At 50.3% G+C, this 25,514-nt stretch overlaps 1 protein-coding gene across 1 annotated transcript in view; it reads right to left on the minus strand.

Annotated features, from left to right (window-relative positions):
- The window catches only part of RUSC1 (RUN and SH3 domain containing 1), a 54,372-nt gene that overhangs the window by 26,809 nt on the left and 2,049 nt on the right, over positions 1 to 25,514 (minus strand). The window contains exon 2 of the mRNA XM_075261470.1: positions 8,882 to 10,496. Within this exon, the coding sequence (XP_075117571.1) occupies positions 8,882 to 10,316 (1,435 nt within the window). The 5' untranslated portion in view covers positions 10,317 to 10,496. The remainder of the gene's footprint in view (positions 1 to 8,881; positions 10,497 to 25,514) is intronic.

A 25,514-nucleotide genomic window follows, 5' to 3' on the forward strand; every position in this document is an offset into this window, starting at 1 on the left:
TCGGGGGCTCGGGTCACATGTGGGGGCGGGGTCTGTATATCGGGGGCTCGGGTCACATGTGGGGGCGGGGTCTGTATATCGGGGGCTCGGGTCACATGTCGGGGCGGGGTCTGTATATCGGGGGCTCGGGTCACATGTGGGGGCGGGGTCTGTATATCGGGGGCTCGGGTCACATGTCGGGGCGGGGCGGGGTCTGTATATCGGGGGCTCGGGTCACATGTCGGGGCGGGGTCTGTATATCGGGGGCTCGGGTCACATGTGGGGGCGGGGTCTGTATATCGGGGGCTCGGGTCACATGTGGGGGCGGGGTCTGTATATCGGGGGCTCGGGTCACATGTCGGGGCGGGGTCTGTATATCGGGGGCTCGGGTCACATGTGGGGGCGGGGTCTGTATATCGGGGGCTCGGGTCACATGTGGGGGCGGGGTCTGTATATCGGGGGCTCGGGTCACATGTCGGGGCGGGGTCTGTATATCGGGGGCTCGGGTCACATGTGGGGGCGGGGTCTGTATATCGGGGGCTCGGGTCACATGTCGGGGCGGGGCGGGGTCTGTATATCGGGGGCTCGGGTCACATGTCGGGGCGGGGTCTGTATATCGGGGGCTCGGGTCACATGTCGGGGCGGGGCGGGGTCTGTATATCGGGGGCTCGGGTCACATGTCGGGGCGGGGTCTGTATATCGGGGGCTCGGGTCACATGTCGGGGCGGGGTCTTACACTCACCCTGTGCGGCCGCCACAGACCCGCTGACGTCGCTTCCTCCTGCTTATTGGCTGAGCGTATCACGTGACACAGCCGCCAATCACAGTCACTTCCTGTAAGGAGCGGTCACGTGATACGCGATCTCACTCGCGAATTCCCGCCTAAAGGGACGTGTGAGGGAAAGAGCTGAGATACAGCAGAGAGAGCTGAGATACAGCAGGAGAGCTGAGATACAGCAGGAGAGCTGAGATACAGCAGAAGAGCTGAGATACAGCAGGAGAGCTGAGATACAGCAGGAGAGCTGAGATACAGCAGAGAGAGCTGAGATACAGCAGAGAGAGCTGAGATACAGCAGAGAGAGCTGAGATACAGCAGAGAGAGCTGAGATACAGCAGAGAGAGCTGAGATACAGCAGGAGAGCTGAGATACAGCAGGAGAGCTGAGATACAGCAGAGAGAGCTGAGATACAGCAGAGAGAGCTGAGATACAGCAGGAGAGCTGAGATACAGCAGGAGAGCTGAGATACAGCAGAGAGAGCTGAGATACAGGAGAGAGCTGAGATACAGGAGAGCTGAGATACAGCAGGAGATACAGGAGAGAGCTGAGATACAGCAGAGAGCTGAGATACAGCAGAGAGAGCTGAGATACAGCAGGAGATACTGAGATAAAGCAGAGAGCTGAGATACAGCCGGAGAAACTGAGATACAGCAGGAGAAGCTGAGATACAGCAGAGAGCTGAGATACAGCCGGAGAGCTGAGATACAGCAGAGAGCTGAGATACAGCCGGAGAAACTGAGATACAGCAGAGAGCTGAGATACAGAAGGAGGAGCTGAGATACAGCAGAGAGCTGAGATACAGCAGGAGAAGTTGAGATACAGAAGGAGAAGCTGAGATACAGGAGAGAGCCGAGATACAGGAGAGCTGAGATACAGCAGAGAGCCGAGATACAGCAGAGAGCTGAGATACAGAAGGAGAAGCAGAGAGCTGAGATACAGAAGGAGAAGCTGAGATACAGCCAGAGAAACTGAGATACAGCAGAGAGCTGAGATACAGCAGGAGAAACTGAGATACAGCAGAGAGCTGAGATACAGCAGGAGAAACTGAAATACAGCAGGAGAAACAGATACAGCAGAGAGCTAAGATACAGAAGGAGAAGCTGAGATACAGAAGGAGAAGCTGAGATACAGAAGGAGAAGCTGAGATACAGAAGGAGAAGCTGAGATACAGGAGAGAGTTGAGATACAGCAGAGAGTTGAGATACAGCAGAGAGCTGAGATACAGAAGGAGAAGCTGAGATACAGGAGAGAGCTGAGATACAGGAGAGAGCTGAGATACAGGAGAGCTGAGATACAGGAGAGCTGAGATACAGAAGGAGAAGCTGAGATACAGGAGAGAGTTGAGATACAGAAGGAGAAGCTGAGATACAGAAGGAGAAGCGGAGATACAGGAGAGAGCTGAGATACAGGAGAGAGCTGAGATACAGAAGGAGAAGCTGAGATACAGCAGAGAGCTGAGATACAGGAGAGAGCTGAGATACAGCAGGAGCTGAAATACAGAAGGAGAAGCTGAGATACAGCAGAGAGCTGAGATCCAGAAGGAGCTGAGATACAGCAGAGAGCTGAGATACAGGAGAGAGCTGAGATACAGCAGAGAGCTGAGATACAGGAGAGCTGAGATACAGCAGGAGATACAGCAGAGAGCTGAGATACAGGAGAGCTGAGATACAGCAGAGAGCTGAGATACAGCAGGAGCTGAAATATAGGAGAGAGCTGAGATACAGCAGAGAGAGCTGAGATACAGCAGGAGCTGAAATATAGGAGAGAGCTGAGATACAGCAGAGAGCTGAGATACAGCAGGAGAAGCTGAGATACAGGAGAGAGCTGAGATACAGCAGAGAGTTGAGATACAGCAGGAGAAGCTGAGATACAGGAGAGAGCTGAGATACAGCAGAGAGTTGAGATACAGCAGAGAGCTGAGATACAGCAGGAGAAGCTGAGATACAGGAGAGAGCCGAGATACAGGAGAGCTGAGATACAGAAGGAGAAGCTGAGATACAGCAGGAGCTGAAATACAAAAGGAGAAGCTGAGATACAGCAGAGAGCTGAGATCCAGAAGGAAAAGCTGAGATACAGCAGAGAGCTGAGATACAGGAGAGAGCTGAGATACAGGAGAGCTGAGATAAAGCAGGAGCTGAAATATAGGAGAGAGCTGAGATACAGCAGGAGAAGCTGAGATACAGCAGAGAGCCGAGATACAGCAGAGAGCTGAGATACAGCAGAGAGAGCTGAGATACAGCAGGAGAGCTGAGATACAGCAGGAGAGCTGAGATACAGCAGAGAGCTGAGATACAGCAGGAGAGCTGAGATACAGCAGAGAGAGCTGAGATACAGCAGGAGATACTGAGATACAGAAGGAGAAGCTGAGATACAGCAGAGAGAGCTGAGATACAGCAGGAGAGCTGAGATACAGCAGAGAGAGCTGAGATACAGCAGAGAGAGCTGAGATACAGCAGAGAGAGCTGAGATACAGCAGGAGATACTGAGATACAGCAGAGAGCTGAGATACAGGAGAGAGCTGAGATACAGCAGAGAGCTGAGATACAGCAGGAGACACTGAGATACAGCAGAGAGCTGAGATACAGCAGAGAGCTGAGATAGAGAAGGAGAAACTGAGATACAGCAGAGAGCTGAGATACAGCAGAGAGCCGAGATACAGCAGGAGATACTGAGATACAGCAGGAGATACAGGAGAGAGCTGAGATACAGCAGGAGATACAGGAGAGAGCTGAGATACAGCAGAGAGCTGAGATACAGCAGAGAGAGCTGAGATACAGCAGGAGATACTGAGATAAAGCAGAGAGCTGAGATACAGCCGGAGAAACTGAGATACAGCAGAGAGCTGAGATACAGCAGGAGAAGCTGAGATACAGCAGAGAGCTGAGATACAGCCGGAGAAACTGAGATACAGCAGAGAGCTGAGATACAGCAGGGGAAACTGAAATACAGCAGGAGAAACAGATACAGCAGAGAGCTGAGATACAGAAGGAGGAGCTGAGATACAGCAGGAGAAGTTGAGATACAGAAGGAGAAGCTGAGATACAGGAGAGAGCCGAGATACAGGAGAGAGCCGAGATACAGGAGAGCTGAGATACAGCAGAGAGCCGAGATACAGCAGAGAGCTGAGATACAGGAGAGAGCTGAGATACAGAAGGAGAAGCAGAGAGCTGAGATACAGAAGGAGAAGCTGAGATACAGCCAGAGAAACTGAGATACAGCAGAGAGCTGAGATACAGCAGGAGAAACTGAGATACAGCAGAGAGCTGAGATACAGCAGGAGAAACTGAAATACAGCAGGAGAAACAGATACAGCAGAGAGCTGAGATACAGCAGAGAGCTAAGATACAGAAGGAGAAGCTGAGATACAGCAGAGAGCTGAGATACAGCTGGAGAAGCTGAGATACAGAAGGAGAAGCTGAGATACAGAAGGAGAAGCTGAGATACAGAAGGAGAAGCTGAGATACAGGAGAGAGTTGAGATACAGCAGAGAGTTGAGATACAGCAGAGAGCTGAGATACAGAAGGAGAAGCTGAGATACAGGAGAGAGCTGAGATACGAGAGAGCTGAGATACAGGAGAGCTGAGATACAGAAGGAGAAGCTGAGATACAGGAGAGAGTTGAGATACAGAAGGAGAAGCTGAGATACAGGAGAGAGTTGAGATACAGAAGGAGAAGCTGAGATACAGGAGAGAGTTGAGATACAGAAGGAGAAGCTGAGATACAGGAGAGAGTTGAGATACAGAAGGAGAAGCTGAGATACAGAAGGAGAAGCTGAGATACAGAAGGAGAAGCTGAGATACAGAAGGAGAGAGCTGAGATACAGAAGGAGAAGCTGAGATACAGGAGAGAGTTGAGATACAGAAGGAGAAGCTGAGATACAGGAGAGAGCTGAGATACAGAAGGAGAAGCTGAGATACAGGAGAGAGTTGAGATACAGAAGGAGAAGCTGAGATACAGGAGAGAGTTGAGATACAGAAGGAGAAGCTGAGATACAGGAGAGAGTTGAGATACAGAAGGAGAAGCTGAGATACAGGAGAGAGTTGAGATACAGAAGGAGAAGCTGAGATACAGAAGGAGAAGCTGAGATACAGAAGGAGAAGCTGAGATACAGGAGAGAGTTGAGATACAGAAGGAGAAGCTGAGATACAGGAGAGCTGAGATACAGAAGGAGAAGCTGAGATACAGGAGAGAGTTGAGATACAGAAGGAGAAGCTGAGATACAGGAGAGAGTTGAGATACAGAAGGAGAAGCTGAGATACAGGAGAGAGTTGAGATACAGAAGGAGAAGCTGAGATACAGGAGAGAGTTGAGATACAGAAGGAGAAGCTGAGATACAGAAGGAGAAGCTGAGATACAGAAGGAGAAGCTGAGATACAGAAGGAGAGAGCTGAGATACAGAAGGAGAAGCTGAGATACAGGAGAGAGTTGAGATACAGAAGGAGAAGCTGAGATACAGGAGAGAGCTGAGATACAGAAGGAGAAGCTGAGATACAGGAGAGAGTTGAGATACAGAAGGAGAAGCTGAGATACAGGAGAGAGCTGAGATACGAGAGAGCTGAGATACAGGAGAGCTGAGATACAGAAGGAGAAGCTGAGATACAGGAGAGAGTTGAGATACAGAAGGAGAAGCTGAGATACAGGAGAGAGTTGAGATACAGAAGGAGAAGCTGAGATACAGGAGAGAGTTGAGATACAGAAGGAGAAGCTGAGATACAGGAGAGAGTTGAGATACAGAAGGAGAAGCTGAGATACAGAAGGAGAAGCTGAGATACAGAAGGAGAAGCTGAGATACAGAAGGAGAAGCTGAGATACAGAAGGAGAAGCTGAGATACAGGAGAGAGTTGAGATACAGAAGGAGAAGCTGAGATACAGGAGAGAGTTGAGATACAGAAGGAGAAGCTGAGATACAGAAGGAGAAGCTGAGATACAGAAGGAGAAGCGGAGATACAGGAGAGAGCTGAGATACAGGAGAGAGCTGAGATACAGGAGAGAGCTGAGATACAGAAGGAGAAGCTGAGATACAGAAGGAGAAGCTGAGATACAGCAAAGAGCTGAGATACAGGAGAGCTGAGATACAGCAGGAGCTGAGATACAGCAGAGAGCTGAGATACAGAAGGAGAAGCTGAGATACAGCAGAGAGCTGAGATACAGGAGAGAGCTGAGATACAGCAGAGAGCTGAGATACAGGAGAGCTGAGATACAGCAGGAGATACAGCAGAGAGCTGAGATACAGCAGGAGCTGAAATATAGGAGAGAGCTGAGATACAGCAGAGAGAGCTGAGATACAGCAGGAGCTGAAATACAGGAGAGAGTTGAGATACAGCAGGAGCTGAAATATAGGAGAGAGCTGAGATACAGCAGAGAGTTGAGATACAGCAGGAGAAGCTGAGATATAGGAGAGAGCTGAGATACAGCAGAGAGTTGAGATACAGCAGAGAGCTGAGATACAGCAGGAGAAGCTGAGATACAGGAGAGAGCCGAGATACAGGAGAGCTGAGATACAGAAGGAGAAGCTGAGATACAGCAGAGAGCTGAGATACAGGAGAGCTGAGATACAGCAGGAGCTGAAATACAGAAGGAGAAGCTGAGATACAGCAGAGAGCTGAGATCCAGAAGGAAAAGCTGAGATACAGCAGAGAGCTGAGATACAGGAGAGAGCTGAGATACAGGAGAGCTGAGATAAAGCAGGAGCTGAAATATAGGAGAGAGCTGAGATACAGCAGAGAGCTGAGATACAGCAGGAGAAGCTGAGATACAGCAGAGAGTTGAGATACAGCAGGAGAAGCTGAGATACAGGAGAGAGCTGAGATACAGGAGAGAGCTGAGATACAGGAGAGCTGAGATACAGAAGGAGAAGCTTACATACAGCAGAGAACTGAGATACAGAAGGAGAAACTGAGATACAGCAGAGAGCTGAGATACAGAAGGAGAAGCTGAGATACAGCAGAGAGCTGAGATACAGAAGGAGAAGCTGAGATACAGCAGAGAGCTGAGATACAGGAGAAGCTGAGATACAGAAGGAGAAGCTGAGATACAGTAGAGAGCTTAGATACAGCAGAGAGCTGAGATACAGCAGTGAGCCGAGATACAGGAGAACTGAGATAGATACAGGAGAGAGCTGAGATACAGAAGGAGGAGCTGAGATACAGCAGAGAGCCGAGATACAACAGAGCTGAGATAGATACAGGAGAGAGTTGAGATACAGCAGAGAGCTGAGATACAGCAGAGAGCCGAGATACAGGAGAGCTGAGATAGATACAGCAGAGAGCTGAGATACAGCAGAGAGCTGAAATATAGGAAAGAGCTGAGATACAGCAGGAGCTTAAATATTGGAGAGAGCTGAGATACAGCAGGAGAAGCTGAGATACAGGAGAGAGTTGAGATATAGGAGAGAGATTAGATATAGGAGAGAGCTTAGATACAGGAGAGCTGAGATACAGCAGGAGCTGAAATACAGGAGAGGGCTGAGATACAGCAGGAGCTGAAATACAGGAGAGAGTTGAGATACAGCAGAGAGCTTAGATACAGCAGAGAGCTGAGATACAGGAGGAGAAGCTGAGATACAGCAGGAGCTGAAATATAGGAGAGAGCTGAGATACAGCAGGAGAAGCTGAGATACGGGAGAGAACCAAGATACAGTGGGAGCTTAGATACAGCAGAAGAAGCTGAGATAAAGAAGGAGAGCTGAGATACAGCAGGAGCTGAGATACAGAAGGAAAATCTGAGATACAGGAGAGAGCTGGGATACAGGAGAAGCTGAGATACAGCAGAGAGCGGAGATACAGCAGGAGAAATTGAGATACAGGAGAAGCTGAGATACAGGAGAGTGCCGAGATACAGAAGCTGAGATACAGCAGGAGAAACTGAGATACAGGAGAGAGCTGAGATACACAAACTTAAATACAGGAGGAGGAGCTGAGATACAGGTGGAGCTGAGATACAGCAGGAGAAGCTGAGATACAGCAGGAGAAACTGAGATACAGCAGAGAGCTGAGATACAGAAGGAGAAGCTGAGATACAGCAGAGAGCCGAGATACACAAACTTAAATACAGGAGGAGGAGCTGAGATACAGGTGGAGCTGAGATACAGCAGGAGAAGCTGAGATACAGGAGAGAGCTGAGATACAGCAGAGAGCCGAGATACAGAAGGAGAAGCTGAGATACAGCAGAGAGCCGAGATACACGAGCTTAAATACAGGAGGAGGAGCAAACATACAGGGAGCTGAGATACAGGAAGAGGGGTGTGAGTGCTCAGATATGAGGGCTTTGAGATTGGACAGATTTGAGGGGTGGTCTTTGAGGTGTCTCCTTTCTTTGACCCGGTGACAGCTGTGTTGTTGGGGTACCTCGTGCTGTCTTGGGTGGTCACCCCACCGGCACCCGTTATTCTGTAGGGTCTGTTATAGAAGTTAGAGAAGGTGGGTAACCTGTGTCCGGGGGGTCGCTCGGCTTCGGGCACTCATCTTCATGGCCTCTCATCACTTTGAAGAAAGTTCTTTTCCTTGGAAACATTGGTGATAGCAGGACGGCTACATCTGGAGTGTCCAGCAGAGGGAGCAATGCCCGGTGAGGTGGGGAGGAGGCCCCCACCGGGGACAGACGGGGTGGAAAGCCGGGGTACCAGGGCAGCTGAGCAAGGCCAAGGGGGCAGGGGCTGCGTGGGGACATCAGAGAGCGTGGGTAGAGGGTCCGCAGGTTAGAGACTTTGAGGAGGACATTAGCGAGGGTCCCAGCGGCTGCAGCACAAGCCCAACAATGACACAAAGACATGGCGCCAGCATGGAGTAAGGAAGGGGGCCAGAGGGAGCAAGCGGGAGAAGAGGAGATGGGAGGGCAGTTAGAGTCAACACAATGAACATGGACATCAGATCTACTGGGCCGACCCCTGTAGCTAACCCAAGGGTATCACCACCCACACCCTCTGACACTGGCTGTCATCTGTACTTCCACAATGCACTGCTGACTAATGGGATGTCCTTTGTGCTGTGTTGCCTACAGGTGGAGTTCCCCTGTAACTGTGAGGTCTGGCCTTATGGGCTCAGTGTTGGGGTATTTGCAGGATTCCCAGCAATCTCTGTAACATGGCCTACACTGGTGAGCTGGGGCTGGTGTGCTCGTTCTTACCTTCCTGGCCTCTCTGGTCACCTCCGTCCGCCGCTCCTCGTGTCCAGGTCCATGTGGTGCTTGGAGGAACCATCTTTTCTGGATTTTCTTCGTGCCTGGCACTTTTATCCCTTTTAGTTGTGCTGAACTGTGTGTGCTGCCCTCCTGAGGGGACGTCGATGTCAGCTGTTGCGGGGCCACTTCTACGCTTTAGCGCTTGTCTCTGGGTATTTTGCTCCCCGATGGTTTCCTCTACCAGATCAGTTTTTGGTGTGAGGGGTCGTTGAAGGTTATCTGGTTCCCAGACTGTATGCTGGTCCTGCCCAGTACATGAAGGGTCAGAGGTGGCCTCTGTTGTGGTCATGCAGAGCCTCTCTTCATGGACCTTCTGCTGTTTGTTCAGTGTGTTGCGATATCTCAGCTCACGGAAGGTGGTGACCTCCTTCCCTCCTGGTAACGGGTGGGTTTGTGGCTCCAAAACTCCATGGTAAAATACAGAGGCAGTTAGCTCATTTATCGGCGGCTGCTCAGTGTCCGGGGAGAAGACGATAAGCCAATCACTTCGGTCTCTTTTTGGCTGTGAGGGCAGCTGTCCCCCGCTCCTTCTCCTCCTTAGGGCAAGCTCGTGGAATGACGTGATTGTCTTTTTTGGTGTAGACGTATTTTCACGGAAGGGTAATCCTGGCAGAAGGTCTGGTTCCTCTACACGTGTGCTGTCCAGTTGTCCTGTTTTGTTTGTCTGGACTTCAGGCTCTATGGTGGTGTCGCTATCCATGGAGGAGGACTCCAATCTTTCTATAAGGGTATTACTGTTACTATCCAGCATGGAGTCGGAGCTCCAGTCTATGAACGGCGTGTCCTCTTCCTCCATATTGTTGTTGGTTATCTCTGGGCTGATGTTCTTTGTTGAGTTGTCCTTGAGGACTGTGTCAGTCTCTTGTAGGGAATGATATAATGGTCCAGGGGAGAAGGGACTTTCTGTGGCTGCATCCAGTGGAATGATATCTGGCTGTTGGTCCGGGGTATCCAGGCCATCATGAGAGTATTCCTTGTAATACATGGAGGCCGGGGAGTCGTCCAGAGTGAAGTCTGATGAGCTGCTGCTATCGGTTGAAGGAGAAGACAGAGACAATGGACTCAGTGGGAGATCATCGGGAGACAGGCACTCATTGCGGATGATAGTGTCCAGGTCTTCTAGAGAGCTGTACTGTAAGGAGGCTTCCTGCCCCCCGAGATGTTGGTCGCAGCACTGACATGGCATTGATGGGTCATTGGAGTTGGGGTCCACCATTGTGGTGTCTTTCCATGTGTGGTGGCACCCGTCTTTCACCCTCATGCTTTGGTTATTGGGATCCTCAATCATCTCAGAGTGCATTGATAGGTGAACCCCGAGGGACACGTGTTGTAGATGGACATAGTTTAGATTGCTCAGAAGGGCTTTTCTGGAGGTCAACATGGTGGAAGCTTCTCTCAGGGTTTAGTAAGTGAGTACGAATGGGTGGCCTTCAGATGGTTCCCAGCACTGAATTAGTCAGGAGGATTGATCTGGCCGCAACTGCAGTCGTAGTCATCGGCCGGCCATCTAACTGTAGTCCGGTTCCTCTAGTCGCCGACCACTCATGGTCTTAATGGTTTCCTGTAGGAAATAAGAACCAGGCAGGTCCAAGATGAGACGCTATATAAGGTCCAAGCAACAAATATTGTACACAAGTGGGCGACACCAACAAGGCGAGAAGAGGATTACATGCTCACAAGGTCTCCAGACACAAGGACTACAATCCACAACATCCACGACACGTAGAACAAACGGGGCAAGTGTCAGCCATGTTACCTGGACGGGAATACTAGAGTATGAGGTGGAGGTGTTCTCTACTAGCCTGGTGTGTACTGTCATACAAAACCGACAACGAATGCCCCCCCCCCCCCCATCCCATATAATGAGACGTCTGGTAACCGTCCGTCGTGTCCTTCTAGGTTCTCCTGCGGTAGTGATACGCTTCTTTGTATCCTTCTCTGTCACTGTGGTCCTGTCATTCTATTCGTATATGGATCTTGCCAGATAATAGAGCGCTGCAGTGCCTGCAATTGTGGGAGGACAGAGGAAAAACCAGCTGTACATGTGGGAGGAGCTAATGGTATATAAGGAGTCACCCAACTGGTGCAAAGACCGCGCGGGGCGCACATCTCAGCCAGCCCTGGCGCAGTGGTGTGACATATCATACAGATGACTACCAGCACAGAGGCGGGGGCGCACTACACCACTGTACAGGAAGAAGAAGGTGGACGGTGTCGTGGAAGAAGATGTGATGGGGTGACTGTGGCACCACCACTGCTCCAATGCCAGCAAAGACACCAGACTGGGCGGGGGGACAACAACTGACAGAAAGGTCTGCTGACTGGAAATACTGAAAATAGTGGATTCCTCATCAGTAGTCACAGTCTCTAGGAAAGAAGCCAAGTGGCCATGGATATGTTTTCTGGATCATTGTAATCTGCTGAATGGTGGTGTGTGTACCCTGCGACGGCGCATAGTATGTACCCTGTGACTGCGTATAGTATATACCCTGTGACTGCGCATGGCGTGTACCCTGTGACTGCGCATAGTATGTACCCTGTGACTGCGCATAGTATATACCCTGTGACTGCGCATGGCGTGTACCCTGTGACTGTGCATAGTATATACCCTGTGACTGCGCATAGTATATACCCTGTGACTGCGCATGGCGTGTACCCTGCGACGGCGCATAGTATGTACCCTGTGACTGCGCATAGTATATACCCTGTGACTGCGCATGGCGTGTACCCTGCGACGGCGCATAGTATGTACCCTGTGACTGCGCATAGTATATACCCTGTGACTGCGCATGGCGTGTACCCTGCGATGGCGCATAGTATGTACCCTGTGACTGCGCATAGTATATACCCTGTGACTGCGCATGGCGTGTACCCTGTGACTGCGCATAGTATGTACCCTGTGACTGCGCACGGCGTGTACCCTGTGACTGCGCATAGTATATACCCTGTGACCGCGCATGGCGTGTACCCTGTGACTGCGCACGGCGTGTACCCTGTGACATCTATCCCAGGACTGCCAGAAGGGAGCGGTGCGTACAGTCACATCTGTCCCAGGACTGCCAGAAGGGAGTGGAGCGTACAGTCACATATGTTCCAGGACTGCCAGAAGGGAGCGGTGCGTACAGTCACGTCTATCCTGGGACTACTAGAAGGGAGCGAAGCGTACAGTCACATCTATCCCAGGACTGCCAGAAGGGAGCGGAGCGTACAGTCACATCTATCCCATATCCTGGGACTGCCAGAAGGGAGCGGTGTGTACAGTCACATCTATCCCAGGACTACTAGAAGGGAGCGGAGCGTACAGTCACATCTATCCCAGGACTGCCAGAAGGGAGCGAAGCGTACAGTCACGTCTATCCTGGGACTACTAGAAGGGAGCGGTGTGTACAGTCACATCTATCCCAGGACTGCCAGAAGGGAGCTGAGCGTACAGTCACATCTATCCCATATCCTGGGACTGCCAGAAGGGAGCGGTGCGTACAGTCACATCTATCCCAGGACTACTAGAAGGGAGTGGTGTGTACAGTCACATCTGTCCCAGGACTACTAGAAGGGAGCGGAGCGTACAGGACTACTAGAAGGGAGCAGTGCGTACAGTTACATCTGTCCCAGGACTACTAGAAGGGAGCGGTGTGTACAGTCACATCTATCCCGGGACTGCCAGAAGGGAGCGGTGTGTACAGTCACATGTATCCTGGGACTGCCGGAAGGGATCGGTGTGTACAGTCACATCTGTCCCAGGACTTCTAGAAGGGAGCAGTGTGTACAGTCACATGTATCCTGGGACTGCCAGAAGGGATCGGTGTGTACAGTCACATCTGTCCCAGAACTGCCAGAAGGGAGCGGAGCGTACAGTCACATCTATCCCATATCCTGGGACTGCCAGAAGGGAGCGGTGCGTACAGTCACGTCTATCCTGGGACTACTAGAAGGGAGCGGTGTGTACAGTCACATGTATCCTGGGACTACTAGAAGGGAGCGGTGCGTACAGTCACATCTATCCCAGGACTGCCAGAAGGGATCGGTGCGTACAGTCACATCTATCCCAGGACTGCCAGAAGGGAGTGGTGCGTACAGTCACATCTATCCCAGGACTGCCAGAAGGGAGCGGTGCGTACAGTCACATCTATCCCAGGACTACTAGAAGGGAGCGGTGTGTACAGTCACATCTGTTCCAGGACTGCCAGAAGGGAGCGGTGCGTACAGTCACATCTATCCCATATCCTGGGACTGCCAGAAGGGAGCGGTGCGTACAGTCACGTCTATCCTGGGACTACTAGAAGGGAGCGAAGCGTACGGTCACATCTGTCCCAGAACTGCCAGAAGGGAGCGGAGCGTACAGTCACATCTATCCCATATCCTGGGACTGCCAGAAGGGAGCGGTGCGTACAGTCACATCTATCCTGGGACTGCCAGAAGGGAGCGGTGTGTACAGTCACATGTATCCTGGGACTGCCGGAAGGGATCGGTGTGTACAGTCACATCTGTCCCAGGACTTCTAGAAGGGAGCGGTGCGTACAGTCACATCTATCCCGGGACTACTAGAAGGGAGCAGTGTGTACAGTCACATCTATCCCGGGACTGCCAGAAGGGAGCGGTGCGTACAGTCACATCTGTCCCAGAACTGCCAGAAGGGAGCGGAGCGTACAGTCACATCTATCCCATATCCTGGGACTGCCAGAAGGGAGCGGTGCGTACAGTCACGTCTATCCTGGGACTACTAGAAGGGAGCGGTGTGTACAGTCACATGTATCCTGGGACTACTAGAAGGGAGCGGTGCGTACAGTCACATCTATCCCAGGACTGCCAGAAGGGATCGGTGCGTACAGTCACATCTATCCCAGGACTGCCAGAAGGGAGTGGTGCGTACAGTCACATCTATCCCAGGACTGCCAGAAGGGAGCGGTGTGTACAGTCACATCTATCCCAGGACTGCCAGAAGGGAGCGGTGCGTACAGTCACATCTATCCCAGGACTGCCAGAAGGGAGCGGTGTGTACAGTCACATCTGTTCCAGGACTGCCAGAAGGGAGTGGAGCGTACAGTCACATCTATCCCATATCCTGGGACTGCCAGAAGGGAGCGGTGCGTACAGTCACGTCTATCCTGGGACTACTAGAAGGGAGCGGAGCGTACAGTCACATCTATCCCAGGACTGCCAGAAGGGAGCGGAGCGTACAGTCACATCTATCCCGGGACTACTAGAAGGGAGCAGTGCGTACAGTCACATCTATCCCAGGACTGCCAGAAGGGAACGGTGTGTACAGTCACATGTATCCTGGGACTGCCGGAAGGGAGCGGTGCGTACAGTCTCATCTGTCCCAGGACTGCCAGAAGGGAGCGGAGCGTACAGTCACATCTATACCGGGACTACTAGAAGGGAGCGGTACGTACAGTCACATCTATCCCATATCCTGGGACTGCCAGAAGGGAGCGGTTCGTACAGTCACGTCTATCCCAGGACTGCCAGAAGGGAGCGGTGCGTACAGTCACATCTGTTCCAGGACTGCCAGAAGGGAGCGGTGCGTACAGTCACATCTATCCCAGGACTGCCAGAAGGGAACGGTGTGTACAGTCACATGTATCCTGGGACTGCCGGAAGGGAGCGGTATGTACAGTCACAGCTATCCCAGGACTGCCAGAAGGGAGCGGTGCGTACAGTCACGTCTATCCCAGGACTGCCAGAAGGGAACGGTGTGTACAGTCACATGTATCCTGGGACTGCCGGAAGGGAGCGGTATGTACAGTCACAGCTATCCCAGGACTGCCAGAAGGGAGCGGTGCGTACAGTCACATGTATCCTGGGACTGCCGGAAGGGATCGGTGCGTACAGTGACAGCTATCCCAGGACTACTAGAAGGGAGCGGTGCGTACAGTCACGTCTATCCCAGGACTGCCAGAAGGGAACGGTGTGTACAGTCACATGTATCCTGGGACTGCCGGAAGGGAGCGGTATGTACAGTCACAGCTATCCCAGGACTGCCAGAAGGGAGCGGTGCGTACAGTCACATGTATCCTGGGACTGCCGGAAGGGATCGGTGCGTACAGTGACAGCTATCCCAGGACTACTAGAAGGGAGCGGTGCGTACAGTCACATCTATCCCAGGACTACTAGAAGGGAGCGGTGTGTACAGTCACATCTGTCCCAGGACTGCCAGAAGGGATCGGAGCGTACAGTCACATCTATCCCAGGACTGCCAGAAGGGAGCGGTGCGTACAGTCACATGTTTCCTGGGACTGCCAGAAGGGAGCAGAGCGTACAGTCACATCTGTCCCAGGACTGCCAGAAGGGAGCGGTGCGTACAGTCACATGTTTCCTGGGACTGCCAGAAGGGAGCAGAGCGTACAGTCACATCTGTTCCAGGACTTCTAGAAGGGAGCAGTGCGTACAGTTACATCTGTCCCAGGACTACTAGAAGGGAGCAGTGTGTACAGTCACATCTATCCCGGGACTGCCAGAAGGGAGCGGTGCGTACAGTCACATCTGTCCCAGGACTGCCAGAAGGGAGCGGTGCGTACAGTCACATCTGTCCCAGGACTACTAGAAGGGAGCGGTGCGTACAGTCACATCTGTCCCAGGACTACTAGAAGGGAGCGGAGCGTACAGTCACTTCTGTGCCAGGACTACCAGAAGGGAGCGGTGCGTACAGTCACATCTGTCCCAGGACTACTAGAAGGGAGCGGTGTGTACAGTCACATCTATCCCGGGACTGCCAGAAGGGAGCGGTGTGTACAGTCACATCTGTCCCAGGACTGCCAGAAGAGAGCGGAGCGTACAGTCACTTCTGTCCCAGGACTACCAGAAGGGAGCGGTGCGTACAGTCACATCTGTCCCAGGACTACTAGAAGGGAGCGAAGCCTACAGTCACATCTGTCCCAGGACTACTAGAAGGGAGCGGTGTGTACAGTCACTTCCGTCCCAGGACTGCCAGAAGGGAGCGGAGCGTACAGTTACATCTGTCCCAGGACTACTAGAAGGGAGCAGTGCGTACAGTTACATCTGTCCCAGGACTGCCAGAAGGTAGTGGTGCGTACAGTCACATCTGTCCCAGGACTACTAGAAGGGAGCGGTGCGTACAGTCACATCTGTCCCAGGACTACTAGAAGGGAGCGGTGCGTACAGTTACATCTGTCCCAGGACTACTAGAAGGGAGCGGTGTGTACAGTCACATCTGTCCCAGGACTGCCAGAAGGGAGCGGTGCGTACAGTCACATCTGTCCCAGGACTGCCAGAAGGGAGCGGTGCGTACAGTCACATCTGTCCCAGGACTACTAGAAGGGAGCGGTGCGTACAGTCACATCTGTCCCAGAACTACTAGAATGGAGCGGTGTGTACAGTCACATCTGTCCCAGGACTACTAGAAGGGAGCGGTGCGTACAGTCACATCTGTCCCAGGACTACTAGAAGGGAGCGGTGCGTACAGTCACATCTATCCCAGGACTACTAGAAGGGAGCGGTGCGTACAGTCACATCTATCCCAGGACTGCCAGAAGGGAGCGGTGTGTACAGTCACATCTGTCCCAGGACTACTAGAAGGGAGCGGTGCGTACAGTCACATCTATCCCAGGACTGCCAGAAGGGAGCGGTGCGTACAGTCACATCTATCCCAGGACTGCCAGAAGGGAGCGGTGCGTACAGTCACATCTGTCCCAGGACTGCCAGAAGGGAGCGGTGCGTACAGTCACATCTGTCCCAGGACTACTAGAAGGGAGCGGTGTGTACAGTCACATCTATCCCAGGACTACTAGAAGGGAGCGGCGTGTACAGTCACATCTGTCCCTGGACTGCCAGAAGGGAGCGGTGTGTACAGTCACATCTGTCCCAGGACTAGTAGAAGGGAGCGGTGTGTACAGTCACATCTATCCCAGGACTACTAGAAGGGAGCGGTGTGTACAGTCACATCTGTCCCTGGACTGCCAGAAGGGAGCGGTGTGTACAGTCACATCTGTCCCAGGACTAGTAGAAGGGAGCGGTGCGTACAGTCACATCTGTCCCAGGACTACTAGAAGGGAGCGGTGCGTACAGTCACATCTATCCCAGGACTACTAGAAGGGAGCGGTGCGTACAGTCACATCTATCCCAGGACTGCCAGAAGGGAGCGGTGCGTACAGTCACATCTGTCCCAGGACTGCCAGAAGGGAGCGGTGCGTACAGTCACATCTATCCCGGGACTACTAGAAGGGAGCGGTGTGTACAGTCACATCTGTCCCAGGACTACTAGAAGGGAGCGGTGCGTACAGTCACATCTGTCCTAGGACTACTAGAAGGGAGCAGTGCGTACAGTCACATCTGTCCTAGGACTACTAGAAGGGAGCGGTGTGTACAGTCAAATCTATCCCATATCCTGGGACTGCCAGAAGGGAGCGGTGTGTACAGTCACATCTATTCCAGGACTACTAGAAGGGAGCGGTGCGTACAGTCACGTCTACCCTATCTTGGGGGGGTTGAGGTCTTTAAGCTCCTGTTCTCCTGACTATTGGAAATTCATCCAGGATTAACAGTTCATATTATGATTTTCTGACTGATATCAGCAGATCACCCAATGAATGGGTTGTCAGTATTATTAAACAGGTAGATGTTTGCTCTTCGGGTTCTCCATCGTCCTCCCCAGTGCCAGTGACTAGGTGTCTAGGCTGAGATGTCGTCACTGGTCAATGTTGTGCATCCTGGTGGTTGTCAAAATAAAGGTGGACTGGAGTGACAGTAAAGAGGAACGAGGAGGACACAACCACTGTATGGGGGGACCAGAGTAATGGGGCGCAATAATCAAGTCTGTACTACAAGTGATATTGTCAAATCCCTAGCCCAGGGCAGGAGACAAAACAGCAGAAGGGGTTAAAACCAAATTGGGCTGCAAGTCAGACATCCAACTACAGGTGATCACTGACCTAACATCAACGATCTACAGCAGTATGGCAATGGAGGTCTATCCTCTATATAGTGATGTGTCCTGGAATGGAGGTATATCCTCTATAGTGAGGAGTCCTGGAATGGAGGTCTATCCTCTATACTGAGGAGTCCTGGAATGGAGGTCTACCCTCTACAGTGAGGAGTCCTGGAATGGAGGTCTATCCTCTATATAGTGATGTGTCCTGGAATGGAGGTCTATCCTCTATCTAGTGATGTGTCCTGGAATGGAGGTCTATCCTCTATAGTGAGGAGTCCTGGAATGGAGGTCTATCCTCTATAGTGAGGAGTCCTGGAATGGAGGTCTATCCTCTATATAGTGAGGAGTCCTGGAATGGAGGTCTATCCTCTATAGTGAGGAGTCCTGGAATGGAGGTCTATCCTCTATACTGAGGAGTCCTGGAATGGAGGTCTATCCTCTATCTAGTGATGTGTCCTGGAATGGAGGTCTATCCTCTATAGTGAGGAGTCCTGGAATGGAGGTCTATCCTCTATACTGAGGAGTCCTGGAATGGAGGTCTACCCTCTACAGTGAGGAGTCCTGGAATGGAGGTCTATCCTCTATATAGTGAGGAGTCCTGGAATGGAGGTCTATCCTCTATATAGTGAGGAGTCCTGGAATGGAGGTCTATCCTCTATAGTGAGGAGTCCTGGAATGGAGGTCTATCCTCTATAGTGAGGAGTCCTGGAATGGAGGTCTATCCTCTATATAGTGAGGAGTCCTGGAATGGAGGTCTATCCTCTATAGTGATGTGTCCTGGAATGGAGGTCTATCCTCTATATAGTGAGGAGTCCTGGAATGGAGGTCTATCCTCTATAGTGATGTGTCCTGGAATGGAGGTCTATCCTCTATATAGTGATGTGTCCTGGAATGGAGGTCTATCCTCTATATAGTGAGGAGTCCTGGAATGGAGGTCTATCCTCTATATAGTGAGGAGTCCTGGAATGGAGGTCTATCCTCTATAGTGAGGAGTCCTGGAATGGAGGTCTATCCTCTATATAGTGAGGAGTCCTGGAATGGAGGTCTATCTTCTATATAGTGATGTGTCCTGGAATGGAGGTCTATCCTCTATAGTGAGGAGTCCTGGAATGGAGATCTATCCTCTATAGTGAGGAGTCCTGGATTGGAGGTCTATCCTCTATAGTGAGGAGTCCTGGAATGGAGGTCTATCCTCTATAGTGAGGAGTCCTGGATTGGAGGTCTATCCTCTATAGTGAGGAGTCCTGGAATGGAGGTCTATCCTCTATAGTGAGGAGTCCTGGAATGGAGGTCTATCCTCTATAGTGAGGAGTCCTGGAATGGAGGTCTATCCTCTATAGTGAGGAGTCCTGGAATGGAGGTCTATCCTCTATAGTGATGTGTCCTGGAATGGAGGTCTATCCTCTATAGTGATGTGTCCTGGAATGGAGGTCTATCCTCTATATAGTGAGGAGTCCTGGAATGGAGGTCTATCCTCTATAGTGATGTGTCCTGGGATGGAGGTCTATCCTCTATATAGTGAGGAGTCCTGGAATGGAGGTCTATCCTCTATAGTGAGTTGTCCTGGAATGGAGGTCTATCCTCTATAGTGAGGAGTCCTGGAATGGAGGTCTATCCTCTATAGTGAGGGGTCCTGGAATGGAGGTCTATCCTCTATATAGTGATGTGTCCTGGAATGGAGGTCTATCCTCTATAGTGAGGAGTCCTGGAATGGAGGTCTATCCTCTATAGTGAGGAGTCCTGGAATGGAGGTCTACCCTCTACAGTGAGGAGTCCTGGAATGGAGGTCTATCCTCTATATAGTGATGTGTCCTGGAATGGAGGTCTATCCTCTATCTAGTGATGTGTCCTGGAATGGAGGTCTATCCTCTATAGTGAGGAGTCCTGGAATGGAGGTCTATCCTCTATAGTGAGGAGTCCTGGAATGGAGGTCTATCCTCTATATAGTGAGGAGTCCTGGAATGGAGGTCTATCCTCTATAGTGAGGAGTCCTGGAATGGAGGTCTATCCTCTATACTGAGGAGTCCTGGAATGGAGGTCTATCCTCTATCTAGTGATGTGTCCTGGAATGGAGGTCTATCCTCTATAGTGAGGAGTCCTGGAATGGAGGTCTATCCTCTATACTGAGGAGTCCTGGAATGGAGGTCTACCCTCTACAGTGAGGAGTCCTGGAATGGAGGTCTATCCTCTATATAGTGAGGAGTCCTGGAATGGAGGTCTATCCTCTATATAGTGAGGAGTCCTGGAATGGAGGTCTATCCTCTATAGTGAGGAGTCCTGGAATGGAGGTCTATCCTCTATAGTGAGGAGTCCTGGAATGGAGGTCTATCCTCTATATAGTGAGGAGTCCTGGAATGGAGGTCTATCCTCTATAGTGATGTGTCCTGGAATGGAGGTCTATCCTCTATATAGTGAGGAGTCCTGGAATGGAGGTCTATCCTCTATAGTGATGTGTCCTGGAATGGAGGTCTATCCTCTATATAGTGATGTGTCCTGGAATGGAGGTCTATCCTCTATATAGTGAGGAGTCCTGGAATGGAGGTCTATCCTCTATATAGTGAGGAGTCCTGGAATGGAGGTCTATCCTCTATAGTGAGGAGTCCTGGAATGGAGGTCTATCCTCTATATAGTGAGGAGTCCTGGAATGGAGGTCTATCTTCTATATAGTGATGTGTCCTGGAATGGAGGTCTATCCTCTATAGTGAGGAGTCCTGGAATGGAGATCTATCCTCTATAGTGAGGAGTCCTGGATTGGAGGTCTATCCTCTATAGTGAGGAGTCCTGGAATGGAGGTCTATCCTCTATAGTGAGGAGTCCTGGATTGGAGGTCTATCCTCTATAGTGAGGAGTCCTGGAATGGAGGTCTATCCTCTATAGTGAGGAGTCCTGGAATGGAGGTCTATCCTCTATAGTGAGGAGTCCTGGAATGGAGGTCTATCCTCTATAGTGAGGAGTCCTGGAATGGAGGTCTATCCTCTATAGTGAGGGGTCCTGGAATGGAGGTCTATCCTCTATAGTGAGGGGTCCTGGAATGGAGGTCTATCCTCTATATAGTGATGTGTCCTGGAATGGAGGTCTATCCTCTATAGTGAGGAGTCCTGGAATGGAGGTCTATCCTCTATAGTGAGGAGTCCTGGGATGGAGGTCTATCCTCTATAGTGAGGAGTCCTGGAATGGAGGTCTATCCTCTATATAGTGATGTGTCCTGGAATGGAGGTCTATCCTCTATATAGTGATGTGTCCTGGAATGGAGGTCTATCCTCTATATAGTGATGTGTCCTGGAATGGAGGTCTATCCTCTATATAGTGAGGAGTCCTGGAATGGAGGTCTATCCTCTATAGTGATGTGTCCTGGAATGGAGGTCTATCCTCTATATAGTGAGGAGTCCTGGAATGGAGGTCTATCCTCTATAGTGAGGAGTCCTGGAATGGAGGTCTATCCTCTATAGTGAGGAGTCCTGGAATGGAGGTCTATCCTCTATATAGTGAGGAGTCCTGGAATGGAGGTCTATCCTCTATAGTGAGGAGTCCTGGAATGGAGGTCTATCCTCTATAGTGAGGAGTCCTGGAATGGAGATCTATCCTGTATAGTGAGGAGTCCTGGATTGGAGGTCTATCCTCTATATAGTGAGGGGTCCTGGAATGGAGGTCTATCCTCTATAGTGAGGAGTCCTGGAATGGAGTTCTATCCTCTATAGTGAGGAGTCCTGGAATGGAGGTCTATCCTCTATAGTGAGGAGTCCTGGAATGGAGGTCTATCCTCTATAGTGATGTGTCCTGGAATGGAGGTCTATCCTCTATAGTGATGTGTCCTGGGATGGAGGTCTATCCTCTATATAGTGAGGAGTCCTGGAATGGAGGTCTATCCTCTATAGTGAGTTGTCCTGGAATGGAGGTCTATCCTCTATAGTGAGGAGTCCTGGAATGGAGGTCTATCCTCTATAGTGAGGAGTCCTGGAATGGAGGTCTATCCTCTATAGTGACGAGTCCTGGAATGGAGGTCTATCCTCTATAGTGAGGAGTCCTGGAATGGAGGTCTATCCTCTATAGTGAGGAGTCCTGGAATGGAGGTCTATCCTCTATAGTGAGGAGTCCTGGAATGGAGGTCTATCCTCTATATAGTGAGGAGTCCTGGAATGGAGGTCTATCCTCTATATAGTGAGGAGTCCTGGAATGGAGGTCTATCCTCTATATAGTGAGGAGTCCTGGAATGGAGGTCTATCCTCTATATAGTGAGGAGTCCTGGAATGGAGGTCTATCCTCTATATAGTGAGGAGTCCTGGAATGGAGGTCTATCCTCTATATAGTGATGTGTCCTGGAATGGAGGTCTATCCTCTATATAGTGATGTGTCCTGGAATGGAGGTCTATCCTCTATATAGTGATGTGTCCTGGAATGGAGGTCTATCCTCTATATAGTGATGTGTCCTGGAATGGAGGTCTATCCTCTATATAGTGAGGAGTCCTGGAATGGAGGTCTATCCTCTATAGTGATGTGTCCTGGAATGGAGGTCTATCCTCTATATAGTGAGGAGTCCTGGAATGGAGGTCTATCCTCTATAGTGAGGAGTCCTGGAATGGAGGTCTATCCTCTATAGTGAGGAGTCCTGGAATGGAGGTCTATCCTCTATATAGTGAGGAGTCCTGGAATGGAGGTCTATCCTCTATAGTGAGGAGTCCTGGAATGGAGGTCTATCCTCTATAGTGATGTGTCCTGGAATGGAGGTCTATCCTCTATATAGTGAGGAGTCCTGGAATGGAGGTCTATCCTCTATAGTGAGGAGTCCTGGAATGGAGGTCTATCCTCTATAGTGAGGAGTCCTGGAATGGAGGTCTATCCTCTATATAGTGATGTGTCCTGGAATGGAGGTCTATCCTCTATATAGTGAGGAGTCCTGGAATGGAGGTCTATCCTCTATAGTGAGGAGTCCTGGAATGGAGGTCTATCTTCTATAGTGATGTGTCCTGGAATGGAGGTCTATCCTCTATAGTGAGGAGTCCTGGAATGGAGGTCTATCCTCTATAGCGAGGAGTCCTGGAATGGAGGTCTATCCTCTATAGTGACGAGTCCTGGAATGGAGGTCTATCCTCTATAGTGAGGAGTCCTGGAATGGAGGTCTATCCTCTATATAGTGATGTGTCCTGGAATGGAGGCCTATCCTCTATATAGTGATGTGTCCTGGAATGGAGGTCTATCCTCTATATAGTGATGTGTCCTGGAATGGAGGTCTATCCTCTATATAGTGAGGAGTCCTGGAATGGAGGTCTATCCTCTATATAGTGAGGAGTCCTGGAATGGAGGTCTATCCTCTATAGTGAGGAGTCCTGGAATGGAGGTCTATCCTCTATATAGTGATGTGTCCTGGAATGGAGGTCTATCCTCTATAGTGAGGAGTCCTGGAATGGAGGTCTATCCTCTATAGTGAGGAGTCCTGGAATGGAGGTCTATCCTCTATAGTGAGGAGTCCTGGGATGGAGGTCTATCCTCTATATAGTGAGGAGTCCTGGAATGGAGGTCTATCCTCTATAGTGAGGAGTCCTGGAATGGAGGTCTATCCTCTATAGTGAGGAGTCCTGGAATGGAGGTCTATCCTCTATATAGTGATGTGTCCTGGAATGGAGGTCTATCCTCTATAGTGAGGAGTCCTGGAATGGAGGTCTATCCTCTATATAGTGAGGAGTCCTGGAATGGAGGTCTATCCTCTATATAAGTAAGTGCGGGGATTTCTGCAGGGGACGCTCACACTCCATATCTGTCACGTCTCCAGGATTACAAGACCTCTTGCACATAGCAGATGCCATTACTTATCAGCTGGTGGGATGTGAAGGATTTGTATTATAGGGTATGACATGGTATAGTCCGTATCAGCCGCTATTTGTGAGGGATCGGTCACCCATGTGATCACGAGCTCACTGGTACACTAGGGCCGCCATGTTGGATTTCACTTTCCTAAACACTCTGGACTGTATAGAAGTCTGGTACGTAAAAAAGAAGGATCGAACTGAGGGACAATGTGAACATGTGTTATGATGACAGAAAATAGAAGGTGGTTATTAATGCCACAGCTATTAGTAGGGTGCCTTCACTCTGTACCCCAATATCCTCTTATACCCCATACTGTATCCCTGTTATACCCTGTCCTTCACACTGTACCAGTATAATGCCCAGTATGTTCACCTACATAATTTATAATGTCCAGCATCTTCAACCACATCAAAATAATCTAATACATCTAATAATAATATCTTAAACATCTAGCAATTTCCACATCATCCATATTTAACACCTTCACCAACTTCATCCATAATATCCAGAACTTACATCTACATCATCTATAAGGTCTATCACCCCCACCTATATCATCGATAAGCTCTATGACCCCCACCTACATCATCTATAAGGTCTATCACCTCCATCTACATCATCTATAAGGTCTATCACCTACATCTATATCATCGATAAGCTCTATCACCCCCACCTATATCATCGATAAGCTCTATCACCCCCACCTACATCATCTATAAGGTCTATCACCCCCACCTATATCATCGATAAGCTCTATGACCCCCACCTACATCATCGATAAGCTCTATGACCCCCACCTACATCATCTATAAGGTCTATGACCCCCACCTATATCATCGATAAGCTCTATGACCCCCACCTACATCATCGATAAGCTCTATCACCCCCACCTATATCATCGATAAGCTCTATGACCCCCACCTACATCATCTATAAGGTCTATGACCCCCACCTACATCATCTATAAGGTCTATGACCCCCACCTACATCATCTATAAGGTCTATCACCCCCACCTACATCATCTATAAGGTCTATCACCCCCACCTACATCATCTATAAGGTCTATGACCCCCACCTACATCATCGATAAGGTCTATGACCCCCACCTACATCATCTATAAGGTCTATCACCCCCACCTACATCATCTATAAGGTCTATCACCCCCACCTACATCATCTATAAGGTCTATCACCCCCACCTACATCATCTATAAGGTCTATCACCCCCACCTACATCATCTATAAGGTCTATCACCCCCACCTACATCATCTATAAGGTCTATCACCCCCACCTACATCATCTATAAGGTCTATCACCCCCACCTACATCATCGATAAGGTCTATCACCTACATCTACATCATCGATAAGGTCTATCACCCCCACATACATCATCGATAAGGTCTATCACCTCCACCTACATCATCTATAAGGTCTATCACCCCCACCTACATCATCTATAAGGTCTATCACCCCCACCTACATCATCGATAAGCTCTATCACCCCCACCTACATCATCTATAAGGTCTATCACCTACATCTACATCATCTATAAGGTCTATCACCTACATCTACATCATCTATAAGGTCTATCACCCCCACCTATATCATCTATAAGGTCTATCACCTACATCTACATCATCTATAAGGTCTATCATCTCCATCTATATCGCTAAGATCTATCACCCCCACCTCCATCATCGATAAGGTCTATCACCCCCACCTACATCATCTATAAGGTCTATCACCCCCACCTACATCATCGATAAGGTCTATCACCTACATCTACATCATCTATAAGGTCTATCACCCCCACCTACATCATCGATTATCTCTATCACCTCCATCTACATCATCTATAAGGTCTATCACCCCCACCTACATCA

This window comes from Leptodactylus fuscus, unplaced genomic scaffold, assembly GCF_031893055.1.
Source record: "Leptodactylus fuscus isolate aLepFus1 unplaced genomic scaffold, aLepFus1.hap2 HAP2_SCAFFOLD_141, whole genome shotgun sequence".
In the NCBI taxonomy this organism is placed as follows: Eukaryota; Metazoa; Chordata; class Amphibia; order Anura; family Leptodactylidae; genus Leptodactylus; species Leptodactylus fuscus.